This window comes from Lissotriton helveticus, chromosome 2_2, assembly GCF_964261635.1.
Source record: "Lissotriton helveticus chromosome 2_2, aLisHel1.1, whole genome shotgun sequence".
Lineage (NCBI taxonomy): Eukaryota > Metazoa > Chordata > Amphibia > Caudata > Salamandridae > Lissotriton > Lissotriton helveticus.
The window spans coordinates 384,068,432-384,086,894 of NC_136060.1; the positions used below are offsets into that span (position 1 = coordinate 384,068,432).

The 18,463-nt window shown below is 49.0% G+C and overlaps 1 protein-coding gene across 1 annotated transcript in view; it reads left to right on the top strand.

The window, feature by feature from the left end:
- The window catches only part of POLN (DNA polymerase nu), a 2,689,548-nt gene that overhangs the window by 2,623,025 nt on the left and 48,060 nt on the right, over nt 1–18,463 (top strand). Inside the window, exon 30 of the mRNA XM_078678603.1 lies at nt 18,173–18,271. Coding sequence (XP_078534729.1) covers nt 18,173–18,238 — 66 coding nt within the window. The 3' untranslated portion in view covers nt 18,239–18,271. The remainder of the gene's footprint in view (nt 1–18,172; nt 18,272–18,463) is intronic.

Genomic DNA, 18,463 nt, shown 5'->3' on the forward strand with positions numbered 1-18,463 from the left:
TGTTGAAAACGCGTCCTTCTTTCCTGCCCAAAGTAGTTACAGCCTTTCACATCGGGCAGTCCATCACTTTGCCCACCTTCTTTCCGCCTCCGCATCCTTCTAAGGAGGAAGAGAGGCTCCACTGTCTGGACCCAAAACATGTGCTCTCCTTCTACCTTGATTGCACACGCCAGTTCCGGGTGGACGACCAGCTCTTTGAGGGTTACGTGGGCGCCAAAGAAGGGACAGGCGGTACACAAACGGACCATCTCTCGGTGGGTCGTATTGTGTATCAAAGGATGCTACTCTTTGGCTCTGAAGGAGCCCCCTGTTGGGCTGGGGGCCACTCGTGCCATGGCGGCTACTACTGCCCTGGGTCAGAGAGTCCCATTGCAGAACATCTGTCAGGCAGCTACGTGGGCCTCGCTGCACACGTTTGCTAGACCCTACTACCTGGACAGCCAAGTACGAAGAGACGGCTTTTTCGGCCGTTCCGTTCTCCAGGACTTTCTGGTGTGATCTTGGTCCGCAGACCCACCACCGGGGTTGGTATTGCTGGGGTATCTATTCTAAGGTAAGGAATCTAACACTAACCTGTTTCTTTCAGAAGCACAAGTTACTTACCTTCGGTAACGATATATCTGTAAGAAACAGTAGTTAGTGTTAGATTCCTTACCACCCCACCCATCCTCCCCGTTCTGCGGACCGATACCTAGGGTTCAGGCATTTCCCTTTGAGGGCCCTAGTTTTATGAACCAGTGTCGGTCTCTGGCATGGCTCTGCGTTCCTGGCGCGGAGAGCTATGTACAAGAACTGACGTCAGCGCGCGAGGGTGGCGTCTAAGTACTCCGACTACATCATCCCGACGACCACGACGATGGACGCGGAGCCGCAGACGACGCCTACCGACGCGCAGGGGTACTGCTACGCAAAACTTTCTGGATCCAGTCTGACGTCTGGGGATATTCTAAGGTAAGGAATCTAACACTAACTACTGTTTCCTACAGATATATCGTTACCGAAAGTAAGTAACTTGTGCGCCAGCATTCCACAGAAATTTTTCCTAGCTCTCCGCGCCGACGAGGTCGTCACAATGCCATGGCTTCGCACGCGGCTCCGCATGACGTCACTGAAGTCATAAGAGGACCACGTCGGCGTGATGACGTCAGTTCCCTTTTTTCTGCATTGTCAACGCTAACGTTTTTTTCTGGGCTCTCCAATAAGTTCGTCTGGATACTTTGTTTCTTCGATTGTATCTTTTTCTTTTTTGACATGTCTGCCCCAAAGAAGTCTGGATTTAATCCCTGTAAGGAATGCGGAGGACATATGTCTATTACTGACCTGCATGAAAACTATCTTTGATGTTAGTCATCTGACCACAACGTCGAGGGCTATTCTTCCTGCAGGAAGATGAACCCGAAGGCTCTGAAGCAGTGGGAGGCCAAGTTATATATGGCTAAGGCAAGGAAAGAAAAAAGGGGTCGGAAAAGGTCGAAGTCCAAATCATCGACTTTGCATGACTCCAAGAGAAGACATAAGAAGAAGAAGAGACATGCTTCTCGACGCCGATTGTCGAAGGCTGTGGAGTCGAGGTCGCCTTCTCCAGCTCCTCGACGTCGAGTTAAGGACTTTAACTCTCCGTCTCCTTCCGTGTCTCCTCAGGGGACTCCGGTCCATTCCCTATCACACGAAGGGACTCCGGAGCGTTCACCGGCACCAAGGTTCTCGTCGGCTTGAGAGGGAGTGTCAAATCCGGTTGATGCTGAGGTTCCTTCTGCTCCTGCGGATCCGCCTGCGGCTCCATTTACAGAGGTGCCTCGTTTGGATCTAGAACCGCATCTTGCACAGTTTCCGGCTCCGGGTTCAGATCCATCGAATTTTCTTAATGCAATGTATGGCATTTTCGCTAGGGCTTCATACCCATCTGGTGCACCTTTGGGTCATATGGGTCCTTTGGCGTACAATTTGGGTGTGCCTCAACAGTATCCACAGGCCCCCTTTGTGCCCTTTATGCCACCGACGCGTCCTTGCACTTTCCGGCTCCGAGGATGTTGACGCCGTATGGGCAATCCCTAGCTCCCTCACGAGAAGCTTCTCGGATTGGATCGGCGCCGGTTACTACAGTGGATCCTTCTTAGACGCCGCTCCCGGAGCCGTCAACACCGTGTGTGGAGCCGCTGACGCCGCAGCCGAAGGTGCACTCGAGTAGAGAAGCGCAGAGGTTGTTGGAGGAGGAGCAGTACCAGGATGAGAGGGAGGAAGGAGAGGTGTATGACACAGAGGATGTGTTTGAAGACTTGTGTGAGGCAAGTGGTCTTGACGTTTCTCCTGAGTGGGACTTTGTTTCTCAGAAGGCTTCCCCCTCGAAAGAAGTTGCTCCATACCATTCTGTGATCATGTCTTCTGGATTCTCTCCCGATGTACAGGCTGCCTTTCTTGATCTGCCTTTTGACGGATCTAGACTGTTCAGAGAAAAGGCGGATTCTGCCTTGCAAAGATTTAAGGACAGTAAGCCACCAGTTGCTCCCTTCTCCCCTGGCGTTTGTAATCCTGCCCCCTGCATTGCCCCCTCGCCCTCCACTGTGCTCGCGTCTTTCTTTTTTTGTCTTTTCGTGTGCTTGTTTAATAAGTATTCACACATTCCCTGCCCTCTGTTGCTTCCGCCGGATGGAATGCTGTCACTGAGTGATTTGCTGGTGAGCACCTGTGAAGTGCTGCTTTGGGACTGAAATGCCCCAGGTCAGGAGACCACCAGCAGTGGGAAGGAGGGCAGTGTAGTGTTTTGCCTGTGTCGTCACAGGCATAGCACGTCAGGGTCATGTGACCCATAAGCAAAAAAGAGGGTCCTGCACGCACATACGCCAGTTGGGCTTCGGCGGCTGGACCAGTTAACACACCAAAACTGGCTCTGTGTGTTCCTTTCATCAGGCCCCCTGCTGGTATTCATAATTGCCCACCCACTAGTGTCGGAGTGGTCCATAGCCTCGGACCAAGCCCCCGACACAACAGCTGGCGGCGAGGGTGGTTGCGACCCCCCCCCCGCGTATCCAGGAATGGTGTGGCGGTGCGAGCACTGTCTTCGGCTCGCGGCGCTCGTGCCCCGGTGTGCGGCGCGCTGCGCCCTGAACGTCCCGCAGCTGAAGCGGATTGCCCGGTGTCCGGCGGGAGTGACGTGGGGACATGACTAAGCGCGCGGACCGTGAGGTGAGGTGCGTATCAAGCCCCGGCCCCGCTGCCTGGTCCCGCCCATCGAGGCGCGCGTTCTCCCCCTGCCGGCCCCCACACGAGGAGATGCTGAATGAGCTCCTGCTGCGTCTCCGACGGCCCTGCTAACATGCCTGGCTCCTAATTAGTGCCGCATGAGTGGGAAGTGAGAAGCCAGGCCCCCATTACTGGCCGAGGGGAGAGAAGTTCATTAGTGCTCCACCTGCAGCCTCAAGAGGTGCAAATACCTCAATATCCTGCCGGCCAAAGTACTGTTCAGCCAACAAGCATTGGCACACACCGAAGAACAGGAAAATCAACAAGCACTGGCAAAAGGAAAATGTTTTCTCAACTCCCAGGGCTTGGCGTTCCAGTAAGAACTTCGGGCTAATGAAGACATTGTAATCAAACCCGCAGACAAGGGTGGTGGCGTAGTCGTTATGGGAAAAGAAGGATATAGAGATCAATGCTTGAAACTTCTGGCAGATACAAAATTTGACACCAAAATCAATTCAGATCCTACATCAAGACTGCAAACAACGATTGCAATGATGGTTTACGAAGCAGAGACACTTGCATGGATCAGTAAAAAAGAGGCCGAATTTCTAATAACAACTGACCCCAAAATACCTTTCTTTTATTCCCTACCGAAGACGCACAAGAACAAAGTTCCGCCACCAGGACGCCCAATAGTATCGGGCATAGGGTCCATATTAGAGCCACTTTCAAAATTTGCTGACCAATTCCTCCAACCATTGGTCCAAAAGACGCCAGCTTACCTGAAGGACACCAGGGATTTGTTAAATCAATTGAAAGACAAATCTTTTGACCCCACAACAATGCTATTAGTGGGTCTGGACGTCGAATCCTTATATACTAGCCTGCCTCAAAAAGAGACCATTGAAATGCTAGAGGACGTTCTCTTCATGGAAGATTGGAAATTTAATACACCAAGACACTTTGTTCTTGAATGCTGCCGGCTGGCGTTAACTGAGAACTATTTTGAATATGATGGCCAATTGTTTTTACAAAGCCATGGCACTTCCATGGGGAGTGCCTTTGCTCCTTCGGTGGCAGGACTCTACGTGAGCAATTTTGAAACAAAAAATGTCCTGACATCAGACAACCCTTTCGTTTCCAGTATATTGTACTGGAAACGTTATATCGATGATGTCTTACTAATCTGGCGTAATGATCAAGATCTGAACCAATTCATGGAGTGGCTCAACACACGAGACCGTTGGCTCCATTTCACTCACACTGCAGACAAAGAAAGTATCGACTTTCTGGATTTAACTATCTACATAAAAGAGAACAACATTGAGACAAAAACCTTCAGAAAACCCACTGCAAAAAACAGCTTGTTATCATATAAAAGCTACTATCCTCAACCATTGAGAGATAACTTGCCATATAGCCAGTTTTTACGTCTCAAGAGGAATTGTAGCCAGACGAACGACTATCAGAAACAAGCAAAAGAACTCAGTGAAAGACTTGTAAAAAGACAATATAAACCGTCTACTGTATCTAAATGCCGCAAGAGGGCTATGAACCAACCGAGAGAAAACCTCTTAACCACCTACGAAAAAACCACAACAGCAGATCTCATGACCTGTGTAACAACTTTCAGCCCTGTGACATATCGGATAAATAAATTAATCAATAAGAACTGGCATATCCTAAACACAGGAAAATATGATTGGCCAAAACCACGCTTTGCCAATAGACGAACCAAAAACCTTCGTGATTTTTTTGGTTCACACTCGCCCAAGACAACTGACATTGGAAAAGTCAATAAGAGACGTACACATGGCGCCAGTGACAGGATATTATCCCTGTGGATCATGCTTGGCCTGTAAATCCACATCCAGAACAAAAACTCTACAACTGACACCCACATTGAACTGGATTCAAAAATAACACAGCAACTGCAACTCATCCCATGTGATTTACATGGTAACCTGTCCCTGTGAAAAAAAGTACATTGGGATGACGTGCAGAAAGGTTAAACTAAGGATAGGTGAACATAAGAGCAATATCCGCCTTCAAAAAAACACAACGAAGCTCTGTTCACATTTTGTTGAGCTGAAACATAGCATTGAAGAACTAAAATGGACTGTCATTGAAAGATTGCCTGAAAACACCCCTAATGTAGAGAAAGTACTTTATGAGAGGGAACAACGTTGGGTATATCGTCTTAAGACAAATAAACATGGACTTAATGATGAAATTTCATGGCACCATTTTGCTCGATAATTTACACGGAGATTCCTTTGCTACATACACATGAATCCAAAACCACAACATGTACTTTGAAACGATAGAAGGGTGTGCTTTTGCATCGTAATTGGGAATTGTTTATCAGAGCTATTTCAATGATGTACTTTCCAAATGTTGAAACTATAGTGCAGTTTTCAAGAAATGTTGGTTATGACCTGAGTAATTACATAGCCCGACATTACGAGCTTTCCGTATTTCAGCTTGTCCTCTTTCTATAACGATGACATCTCATCACTAAAACCCCGCCGAAAACGTGGCTCCGGCGTCCGGAGGGCCGCGCCAGCACAAGACGCGGAATCAGTTTCCAATGCGGGTGAGGACACGATTTTCACTGAAGCCCGTCACAAATACGGGTTAGAATTTGTAATCTTTTTAACTCTTGACCCCTTTTTCAGCCTGGGACTAACTGTCTATACCCACTGAGGGAGTATAATGATTTAATCCTAAGGTAAGACCTCACACAAGGTATTTCCAATTTTACCTTCATATCTCCCCTGTCGTCAACTTAGAGATTATCGCCTGTATTTCTCTTCCCAGGTTCACGACATATTTATCCAAAATAAAGGTATGAATTTGTTTTTATTTGAGAGCTCTGATATAAGTACCCTTACTCTGCTGAAACCATGTAGAGGGGCGATGACTCTAAATTTGTACACAACTTGACCACAACGAAAGTTCTTTGTAAGACTTGACTAGTTTTCTGAATAATTGACATATTGTGACCGCACCAGTTCTCACTATACTGCCTCCCTTGTTTAATTTGTCACGAATATTTTCATACAGAGTGTTTCTTTAAAATGTATCGTAATTAAATTTCTATGTAAAAGGAGATTACACTGTTAGCATATAAATTAAATATGCCTTGACCACTAAATAACAAGCCAGACACTGCCTCGTTTCTCTTCCTTAGGTGGAATATCCCGAACCATAGTGGGTAAGACTACTAAGTTTTAAATCACCAAACTACTTCACAAATAGTGAGAGTATTTTTATCCATTTTTGTATATGTGTTTTTTCTGTCCTGACGAAAGCTCCATAGACCTATGGGCCAGTTGAGCTGAAACATGTCGACGTACTCCATTAAAGTGATATGCGAAGGACCCTTTACCCAGTCCTAAGAACATACCCACCTATCAATTTTACTATAGTTGCCCAACGACGAGAATAAAGTTTAGTTTGTTGATTGGAGACTATTTTTACTTTTTTGAATACTTACCAGTGGGGTAAAACCTTTTCTCTGGATACTGCCACGATACACCAGAGATCGCCTCGGGCGAGGCTGGCACAGTACAACTTGTCAAACCCTATGACTATTGCCACAACGCCAGTGTGGGGCGGAGAATAAGATAAACCGCTATTCGTAATACACGGCGTTTATGAGGGTTTTTCAATGTATATCTCCTGGCAAAGTGGTTACAAGTGTCCTATCCACATTTGATTTAAACTGATCTAGGTGTAGTGACATTCGCCTTCGGGGTACACCAGGAGTCAATACAACACATTCTATCAGAATTCGCAGAAGTCTTCCACGGGATCGGGAAGTTCAGAGGCAAAGAGGTCCATCTTCACCTCGATCCCACTGTCCAGCCTGTTGCATTGTGGCACCGGCGAATAGCGTTCCACCTGCGCCCCCTTGTTGAGGAGGAGCTCAAAAAGGTGGAGGCCGCTGTCCGATCATGCACTGCCTGCCAAGTGACGGGGGAAGCACCCCGACCTGCTCCGATTGTTGTGGAACCCCGGCCGACATCTCCGTGGTCATGTGTCAGTCTGGACTTTGGCAGCCTTCCTGATGGACGCTACACGTTTGTGGCCATTGATGACCACTCCAAGTATCCTGAGATGGAAATTATATCGGCACCGAGTGCAACAGAAGTGATCCCGAAACTTGAGAAAATCATGGCGGCTAACGGTCTCATACATGAGCTGAGAACTGACAATGGCCCTCCCTTTCAAGGGCAAGAACTAGCTACCTACTTGAGTGCCGTGGGCATTCATCATCGCCGGATCACACCCCGTTGGCCCCAGGCGAACGGTGAGGTGGAGAGATTTATGCGAACTTTGAATAAAGTAATTCGAATCGCCCATGACAAAGGACAGTCCATAGAATTGGCTATCTTCACCTTCCTGAGGAGATACCTTCAGATGCCCCACACCACAACGGGCGTAGCCCCCGTGCATCTCCTCATGGGTCGAGTGGTCACGGATTCGATACTGCACCACCCCCAGTGGCGACCGGAGGATCCCGATGACAGTCATATTGATGCCAGACGACGCCAGGCACATGCACAGGTCAATCATCGGCGGAGAGCCAAGATCCCCCAGATCACACGAGGGGACATAGTACTGCTCAAGAATCGCATCACAAGCGGCAAGTTTCGGCTGCCGTATGAAAAGGACCCATGGACCGTAGTCAGTGTTAAAGGAACCCGAGTTGTTGCCACGCGACGAAGAGAGACTGTGACCCGTAACGTATCTCACTTCAAGAAGTACTTATCTGAGAGGCTGGCTTCATCCCCGACGGGGCTTGGAAATGGGTGCACATCTGTGTCAATGGAAGATGTCAACTCAAGTGACTGAATGGATCTGTTCTCTTCAATGGACACTCCAGCGTCACCTGGCCCCGCAGTGACTCAACAGGAAGGAGCAGTAAGTGGAGAGCCTGACGATGGTGGCAGCCATCCCGAGGCCCGTCCAGACGAGCTTCCATCGAATGCCAGAGTACAGGAGACCCAGAGCCGAGGCCTGTCGCAGCACCCAATGCGGGGAAATACGGCAACTGAGGGACCATTTCACGTAAGACTGTTCTCAAATGTACCTGTCAAAAGGTTGTGTTAAAAATACAATTACTAAGTTAGGACATAAGTTAAGAATGATCAGCGGAGCTGTCTGCTAATGTTGTTTTGAAGTTTGTTGGGGAGGAATGTAGTGTTTTGCCTGTGTCGTCACAGGCGTAGGACGTCAGGGTTATGTGACCCATAAGCAATAAAGAGGGTCCTGCAGACACGTACGCCAGTTGGGCTACGGCAGCTGGACCAGTTAACACACCAAAACTGGCTCCTTGTGTTCCTTTCATCAGGCCCCCTGCTGGTATCCATAATTGCCCACCCACTAGTTTTGGAGTGATCCATAGCCTCGGACCAAGCCCCCGACACAACAGGCAGGTCCAGAGTCCTTATAGTGAAGATACTGTTGACAGGAGGAGAAACCAGTGGTGCAGATCTATGAAGGACTGACTAAATGCTCTTAGGTGTGGGACGGAGGCTTTGGAGTAGTGCTTACCCTAGGCCCCTTTCTTTATTCCTGGCCCATGGGGCTACTCATTACAATTCCTGCTCGCTCCTCTGGAAGAAAACGCTACACACCATGCAAAATACCCAATGAGGACCATGATACTGCATTTTAAATATGCAGCTTTGTTTTCTCTTTGTGAATGCTGTAGCCTGTAGGCACTCGGCAGCTTCCTAAAATCCATGGTAAAATTGCGCACTGACACAGCAGCTCTGTAGAGTTGTGGGGTGTAAGAAAATCACTCACTCAAGTGCACATTTTGAAGATTGAGCCCTTTTTATGTGGACTACCACCAAAAATCGCTAGCACAATTGTATATTTGAAAGTCAAGCCGCGGTGCGTGACTCGGCCATTCAAGGCATGGTGGCCTTAGAGAGAAAATAAGAAAATATGCTGAAAGTGCCAGGAGAACATTCCCAGCACATCAAATAAATTTCTTAGGGATGCTTATTTAAATAGAACAAACCCCGCAGAGCAGCTTGCCCAGCATGCATTTTTGCTTCAAGTTCTTTGGCAAATAAAAGGGCGATTTGGTGGGCGGATTGGCAACGGGATGAACAAAGCAAGATCTCACCTGCATGAAATGAAATGAAATGAAATGAAAATGTGTTTTATAAAGGTGTGGAGAAGTGTGGCTCACTGGTTAGAGCAGGCAGACCCTGAAGCAGAGGTCAGACCCGGGACCAGGGTTCAATTCCCGACGCGGCAGGGTCTTGAGCTCAAATGTCCATGGACTCGATAATTCTCGCTTCGGTGCCTGACCTAATCATGGGTTCACACTCTGCAACTCTGGGCATTAAGCTTGCTTAATCTCCACAACGGCCCCCCTGCGGCGGGATGCCTGGCTTTCACCTTGGGGATGCCCTGTAGGGGCTATCTCACAGGGAAAAGCCAGGACGGGTTCCCAAGGCAAGCGCGGAGATACCCCTTCGGGGGTCGATTCAGGCGCTATATAAGAAACATAATAATATAATAATAATAATAATATAATAAGGGCAAATAGTTGCCCGGAGGCGTCCCAGCGCTGTGACTAAGAGGTGATCTTACAGTAGGGCGGATAGCACAGAAGGAAGGGGATGGCCTATTTATTGAACAAAAAGGTTTTCAGTTGTTTCCTGAAGGAGGTTAGGTCGGAATTAGACCTTAAGTGGAGTGGAAGAGTGTTCCACAGCCTGGCCACATTCAGAGTAAAAGAGCGTCCTCCCGATCTGGTCCGTTTGACCCTGGGCACGACAGCAAGAAATGCATTCGCTGAACGTAGCTGTCTGCTGGGGAGGTACGGGGTGATTAGAGGGAGATTAATTGCTGGTCCTGTATCCCAGAATGACTGATGGGCAATACAGAGGGACTTAAAGCTAATCCTGTCCCTAACAGGGAGCCAGTGCAGTGTTTTCAGTCCAGGTCTAACAGAAAGCCTACGGGGAATTTGCAGTAGGGTGCGGGCCGCACAATTTTGGATAACTTGCAGTTTTCGCAGTGTGGAGCCGGGGGCTCCAAGTTAAAGTGCGTTTCCAAAATCTAACCTGGAATGGATTAGTCCCTGCACGATGGTTTCTTTGGCCTTGAATGGTAACAGGGGAAGTATCTTCCTCAACATTCTGATAAGGCCAAAACCGGTGGCCGATAGCTTGGTGGCCTGATAGTCTAAAGTCAGGGACCTATCAGCCAAATGCCCAAGCTCTTAATGGCATTCTTGGGAGCTGGAGGGGAGCCCAGACAGGCTGGCCAAATCGAGTCCACCGAAGATGGAGCCGAGTGTCCCAGCAGCATGACCTCTGTCTTGTCCCCATTAAGCTTGAGACAAGACAGGGTCATCCAGCTGTTCACTTCGCTCAGGCAACCTGCCAGATCCACCATGGCCGCAGAACACTCGGCCCGCGTCAAAGAGACCACCAGCTGGGTATCGTCTGCATAGGTAATGATCTTAATACCATATGGACGTACGATTCCAGCCAGAGGCCTCATATAGACGTTAAACAACGTCGGGCTAAGCGAGGAGCCCTGCGGGACCCCACAACCCAGAGGTCTACTGATGGAGGTGGTATTTCCCTCAAAAACCTGAAAGGTTCTATCACTCAGGAAGGACCTGATCCATTTCAGCGCTCCCCCCTGGATTCCAATGTCATAGAGACGCTGCAGTAGGATTTCATGATTCACTGTGTCAAAGGCAGCACTTAGATCGAGGAGGATGACAGCCGCCGATCCCCCTCGATCTAAGATTCCTCTAGTTTCCTCCAGAACTGCTAACAAAGCAGATTCCGTCCCATGTTTGGGGCGGAAACCCGTTTGTGAGAGGTCAAGCAACTGATTATTTTCTAGAAAATTGGTCAAAAGACTGTTGATATATTTCTCTAGTATCTTGCTGATCCAGGGGAGCAGGGAAATGGGGTGATAATTGCTGAAGTTATTCAAATCCATGTTAGGTTTCTTCAAAAGTGCCCTCACTCTAGCCTCTTTCCATGCTGGAGGAACCGTGTTAGTGGAGATTGAGGCATTGAGTACCTCCAGCATAACAGGAAGGATAGTATGGCTAACGGCCATTAGGGAACTCGGGGGTGCAGGGTCACAGGGAGAGCCTGATTTTACTTGCCTCATTAATGTGGCAAGTAAGTCCGGGTGTAGTCACTGATGGATTTTCTATACAAGATTTTGTCTGGGTCTGTGTAGCCCAGACGCCATTTTCTCTCTAACCTCTTACATTTGCGTTTGATGTCCCTGAGCTCCTCTGAATACCACGGGGCTGAGGTCCTGGATCTCTTTGCCAGAGTTATCCTCACGGGAAGTTTGATGTTCAGTGATTTAGTTACCCAGTTGTTAAATTCATCATTAGCTAACAAGGGGTCTGCGTTGATAGGTGGTATTGTGGCTTGTAGCTCATCGACCCACTTGTCAGGTGAGAGTTTGGACCAGTTTTGTGCTTCCCGTAGCCCTGGTGTCAGTGCGGGGGGTTTGTAGATGTTCCAGATGAGCGGGACTAACCAATGGTCAGCCCACGGGAGCGCGGTGGGAGAATCTGCCTTCAAGTCAGGGCAGTTACTGAACACAGGATCCAGCAAATGCCCTTTGGTATGAGTGGGTAGTGAGACAAGCTGAACTAGCTGTAGCGCAGAAAAATCAGAGGTTAACTCTTGAACCGTGTGGTCCCCAATGTCATCGAAGTGTATATTCAAATCACCCAACAGTGTAAAATTAGCAGCAGTGGCTGCGAGATCTGCGACAACAGAGGGCAAAGAGCACAGGAACTGTTTGACCGATCCCAGAGGACGATAAATCAGTGCTCCCGAAAAGCTAATATTTGGTGAAAGCTCCAAACTAAAGGACATGCTTTCGCAGTCCAAAAAGGGGCTGGGGGAGCAGCGGCAGGTATAATGATCTTTAAATATAATTGCTAATCCCCCGCCTTTCCCAGTTGAACGGTCTATCCTTGCTATTTGATATCCCTGTGGTAGTGCTTGTATTATGTCGGGTTCTGAGTGCGGAGTCAGCCATGTCTCAGTAAGAAAGAATATATCCGGGTTTAGCTCGTCAAGTAACAAGGATAATTCTATTCGATGTTTGGGCAGGGACCTGCAATTAAGAAGAAACATCTTATAAGTATACTGGGTCTTATTGGTGGAACTGACTTTAGAATAGGTTTTGCAATACTGGCATTGAGGTGGCAGATTTAGGGGGTGATAAGAATGATTACATAATACCTTTGCAGAGGGTCGCAGGCGAGTAGTTCGGTAGAGCTGTATCTCCTAATATAGTCTGGAGAAGGGGCAGGGATTATGGCCCCTAGTCCCGTCCGGTCGCGGACGGGCGCAGACGGGCTTGCCTTTGGCGCGCCTTTGGCGCGCCGCCGTTGCGCCCGCCCGCCCGGACGGGAAGACGTCATCTTTTTATGCAAATTAAAGGCGGGTGGGAGGCGTCCAAGAGCTCGAGCACAACCCCTAATCCCCCCAATATGGCGTCCTAGAGCCCTGCCTCCACAGCGTCAACACTCAATCTGCAGCGCTAGGAGCGGGTTCAATGCGGCAGAGACTAAGTGGAGTTTTCGGAGTATTTATTTGAAAAAGATTTAAGGTAACACAAGTGTGAACATAAATAAGAAAGGCACACAATTAAAAAGGACACAGCCCCCGGCTTCCGCCTCAGGGGTATGAACACGCTAGTAGTCAGCGCGCTCGTGCCTTAGTGCCGATTATTTATACCTGGGCGGGCGGGAGGCGTCCAAGAGCTCGAGCGCAACCCTTAATCCCCCCAATATGGCGTCCCAGAGCCCTGCCTCCACAGCGTCAACACTCAATCTGCAGCGCTAGGAACGGTTCAATGCGGCAGAGACTTAGTGGAGTTTTCGGAGTATTTATTTTAAAAAGATTTAAGGTAACACAAGTGTGAACATAAATAAGAAATGCACACAATTAAAAATGAAACAGCCCCCGGCTTCCGCCTCAGAGGTATGAACACGCTCGCGCCTTAGTGCCGATTATTTATACCTGGGCGGGCGGGAGGCGTCCAAGAGCTCGAGCGCAACCCTTAATCCCCACAATATGGCGTCCTAGAGCCCTGCCTCCACAGCGTCAACACTCAATCTGCAGCGCTATGAACGGGTTCAATGCGGCAGAGACTAAGTGGAGTTTTCGAAGTATTTATTTTAAAAAGATTTAAGGTAACACAAGTGTGAACATAAATAAACACAATTAAAAATTAAACAGCCCCCCGCTTCCGCCATAAGAGGATTGACGAACCCCCTGCCATATTTTAAACAGCCACCTTATTGTGGATTGATTTGTTTTGATTAAACTCACATATTTGGTGCCATCAAACTTCAAAATTAAATGCCAATGCTTAGAAGGATACCGGAATATTCGGAAATACTTGAAACGTTAATTTGCAAAGGAAACCCGTTTTAATTACATGTGTACTAGAAAATCGTGGCCTTGATGTAGCCTTCTCTTTTCATACACTCGCCTACCCCAGTAAAAGTGTCAACATGTGATAAAGTTACCTCTGTTACATCATCTTCCTGTTTAAGTCATTCTCAGCAGTTTTTCAATAGGAAGTTGTTTGATAGCCAGCCTTTCAAAGCACAAAACACTTCAAATACCTGTGGAACGATAACACATCAAAGGTTTCTATCTAGCTTGTATAATGTAATCTGGTGCTCATATAATGCACTCCAATGTCCTTGGCCTGGTTCGTGATATATAAAACTGCAAAATATATATATGGAGTCCAAAATGCACCACTGGGCCTTGTTTTAACACAGAAGTGGATACAAGGCCATACCTCATTCTCTGCTGCAGAAGGGGGTTTCTCAATTTTTCTAAAATAACTGGCATCAACACCAAGATTTTTCAGAAACCTTTTAGTTTTAGTAAACGGATGCCAGAGGCCAGCACTCCACTCTGAAAAGTGTTACAGCTCCACACTCCAATGCAGGTCATGATCTGATACTTTTCTGGGTCGATCAATATCCTGGACTCAGTTCATTATTGAAGGGTGTGGTCAAGCGTGTGAGGTCTACAAACAATTGCTGTTATTATTATGAAATCGCACTGCCTCATGTCCAGTAAAGTTAGTGGGTCGCAAATGCTTGCGGTTCTAAAAATAGGGTTGATGTCGTAAAAGGTTTGGGAACCACTGGTAATGCTCATTGTTTGTTTAAACCCTTTCAAGGTTAACTAGAGTGGCTGCAGCAACTCCAGCACTGTAGTTACAGCGCCACTGCGAGATATATCTCATTCACTGGTAGCTTGGTGAGAAAACCAATCCTCCCACTGTGAGAGGACACTAGACTGCAGTACTTGCAGGCAGGAAGGCAAAATGCCACCAAGCGTTGTAACTACCATAACCTTGACTTTTCGGTAGAAGAACACATCACCGGAAAATCAAAACTACTGATGGTCCACCCCTCGTCCTGGCCCCCCCCCACCCACCGAATGAAGCAATTAAGCTTGGCATCATCCAGAGGACACAACTAGTGCCTCCTGTCACTGCAGAAGTAGATTATTGCCTTCACTTGTAAGAGAGGGGGCACATCAAATAAAGGCCACTACTCCAATGCTCGCCTACAGGTGGACACATCATCCACCAGGCATACACACTGCCAGCCGTCAGTGTACGCTTCCACCAGGCACACACACACCACTACCCGTCAGTGCATGATTCCACCAGGCACACACACCACCAGCCGTCAGTGCCCGCTTCCACCAGGCACACACACCACCAGCCGTCAGTGCACGCTTCCACCAGGCACACACACCCCAACTGTCAGTGCACGCTTTCACCAGGCACACACACTACCAGCAGTCAGTGCACGCTTCCACCAGGCACTCACACTACCACCTGTCAGTGCACGCTTCCACCAGGCAGACACACCACCAGCAGTCAGTGCACGCTTTCACCAGGCACACACACCACCAGCTGTCGGTGCATGCTTTCACCAGGCACACACACCACCAAACGTCAGTGTACGCTTTCACCAGGCACACACACCACCAGCCGTCAGTGCACGCTTTCACCAGCAACACACACCACCAGCCGTCAGTGCATGCTTTCACCAGGCACACACACCACCAAACGTCAGTGTACGCTTTCACCAGGCACATACACCACCAGCTGTCAGTGCACGCTTTCACCAGGCACACACACTACCAGCAGTCAGTGCACGCTTCCACCAGGCACACACACCACCACCTGTCAGTGCACGCTTCCACCAGGCACACACACCACCAGCAGTCAGTGCAAGCTTCCACCAGGCACACACACCACCAACCATCAGTGTTCGCTTTCACCAGGCACACACACCACCAGCCGTCAGTGCATGCTTTCACCAGGCACACACACCACTAAACGTGGGTGTACGCTTTCACCAGGCACATACACCACCAGCTGTCAGTGCATGCTTTCACCAGGCACACACACCACCAAACGTCAGTGTACGCTTTCACCAGGCACACACACCACCAGTCGTCAGTGCACGCTTTCACCAGGCACACACACCACCAGCTGTCAGTGCAGGTTTCCACCAGGCATACACACCACCAGTCGTTAGTGCACGCTTCCACCAGGCACACACACCACCACCCGTCAGTACACGATTCCACCAGGCACACACACCACCAGCCATCAGTGTACGATTCCACCAGGCACACACACCACCAGCCGTCAGTGCACGTTTCCACCAGGCACACACACCACCAGACGTCAGTGCACGTTTCCACCAGGCATACACACCACCAGCCATCAGTGCACGATTCTAACAGGCACACACACAACCAGCCATCAGTGCACGAGTCAACTAGGCACACACACCACCAGCCATCAGTGCACGATTCCACCAGGCTCACACACCATCAGCCATCAGTGCACGCTTCCACCAGGCATACACACCACCAGCCGTCAGTGCACGATTCCAAGAGGCGTACACACCACCAGCCATCAGTGCATACTTCCACCAGGCACACACACCACCAGCCGTCAGTGCACGCTTCCACCAGGCATACACACCACCAGCCATCAGTGCACACTTCCACCAGGCATACACACCACCAGCCGTCACGGCACGCTTCCACCAGGCACACACACCACCAGCAGTCAGTGCACGCTTCCACCAGGCACACACACCACCACCTGTCAGTGCACAATTCCACCAGGCACACACACCACCAGCCATCAGTGCATGCTTCCACCGGGCACACACACCACCAGCCATCAGTGCATACTTCCACCAGGCACACACACCCCCAGCTGTCAGTGCACCCTTTCACCAGGCACACACACTACCAGCAGTCAGTGCACGCTTCCACCAGGCACTCACACCACCACCTGTCAGTGCACGCTTCCACCAGGCACACACACCACCAGCAGTCAGTGCACGCTTCCACCAGGCACACACACCACCAACCGTCAGTGTTCGCTTTCACCAGGCACACACACCACCAGCCGTCAGTGCATGCTTTCACCAGGCACACACACCACCAGCCGTCAGTGTATGCTTTCACCAGGCACACACACCACCAAACGTCAGTGTACGCTTTCACCAGGCACACACACCACCAGCCGTCAGTGCACGCTTTCACCATGCACACACACTACCAGCAGTCAGAGCACGTTTCCACCAGGCACACACACCACCACCTGTCAGTGCACGCTTCCACCAGGCACACACACCACCAGCAGTCAGTGCAAGCTTCCACCAGGCGCACACACTACCAACCATCAGTATTCGGTTTCACAAGGCACACACACCACCAGCCGTCAGTGCATGCTTTTACCAGGCACACACACCACCAAACGTCAGTGTACGCTTTCACCAGGCACACACACCACCAGCCGTCAGTGCACTCTTTCACCAGGCACACACACCACCAGCCGTCAGTGCAGCAGGCAGGCCCTTCTCTGAATTTCTTGGTAAATATGTGTTCGATGCCTGGGAGGGAGTGGGTCGAGTTTCCCTAAACCATGTTGAGTATGCAGGTGCAGTGCATGAACTCCTGTGTGAGTGAGTCGCGATGCCTGGGGCTCACTCACTCCACACTTGTAAATCGCACCTGCACCCGGCTTTTTCTCATTGGCAAAGTTCGGCGCATGCGCACAGCTAGGTAGCCCCCACACCCTCGGGAATGACTGCTTCCTACAACCAGAATGGAAACAACATTCAGAGCTATGAAAACAAGTTTGTTTGATGCAAAGAACTATTAACAAAAACCATGTCCAGCTATTGTAGATGCGGCAACTTAAAACAGCAACAAAAAAACAAACAAGCATTGACATAGCCAATAGGTCTCGCTTTTTGGACCGTATAAGTATTAAGTTATGCAGCAAAATATCCTTGGTGCAACAACACCAACTGTTGCATGGCTAAACACTTATAAGGTACCAAATGCGAGACCTATTGGCTATGCCAATGCTTGTTCCTCATACAATGGCTGTGAGGTTAGCTCCATCCCCATTTCTGGAAAATGCTCTCCGCCCAGCCGATGAAGTTCGGCTCTATTTGCGCCCATGTCGGGAGACATCAGGTTACCGGAATTAATGAGTCGGGCTGATATCTATGCACATATTTTTATTTTACTGGTTAAACTGGGCCGACCATGGTTTACTAGGTGCAAGTATGCACTCATTTACCTTGTGCTGCGAATGCAGTCGGTTTCGGTTTTCCTACGTGCGGAATTCGACTTTGCTCAGCTAGCAACCGGAGTTCACAGGGGGCCTATGTATAGGAAAAATTGATTTCTTTTTTTTCGAGACTAAAAAATGCCTGTCACCGAGGTGGGGATTCAGCTTAAATAGTGAGGTCTGTGATGAGGAAGAGTCAGACTTTAGAGTGGTGAAGATTTCCATTAAGTAATCAGGCTGTTGTAATTCTATTGTGATTACCGCGTTAGTTTCTTGATTTACAAGCTGTTAAGGTGTTTTGAAATCTTATTTCTAGGTTCCCTTGAAAGTTAGTTTGACAGTTGGTAAGTCTTGGGGCAGCATGGAAGAACAGCAACTTTAACAATACATGAGATGTTCTACGATGTGGTGTAAGGTAAGAAAACAGCGCTATGCAAAACAATTAAGCACGTGAATAAGTATGCAAAGATGTCATGCCTCTAACCTTTGAAGTTGGGTAGCTAGGAAGTGCCACTGCTTGATCATTCATCAGCACCTAAGGCCCGGCGTGTGAATGTGCATTTTGATTCCTTCATTTTCTCGGCAGCCTCAGGCAATAGGAGTGGGT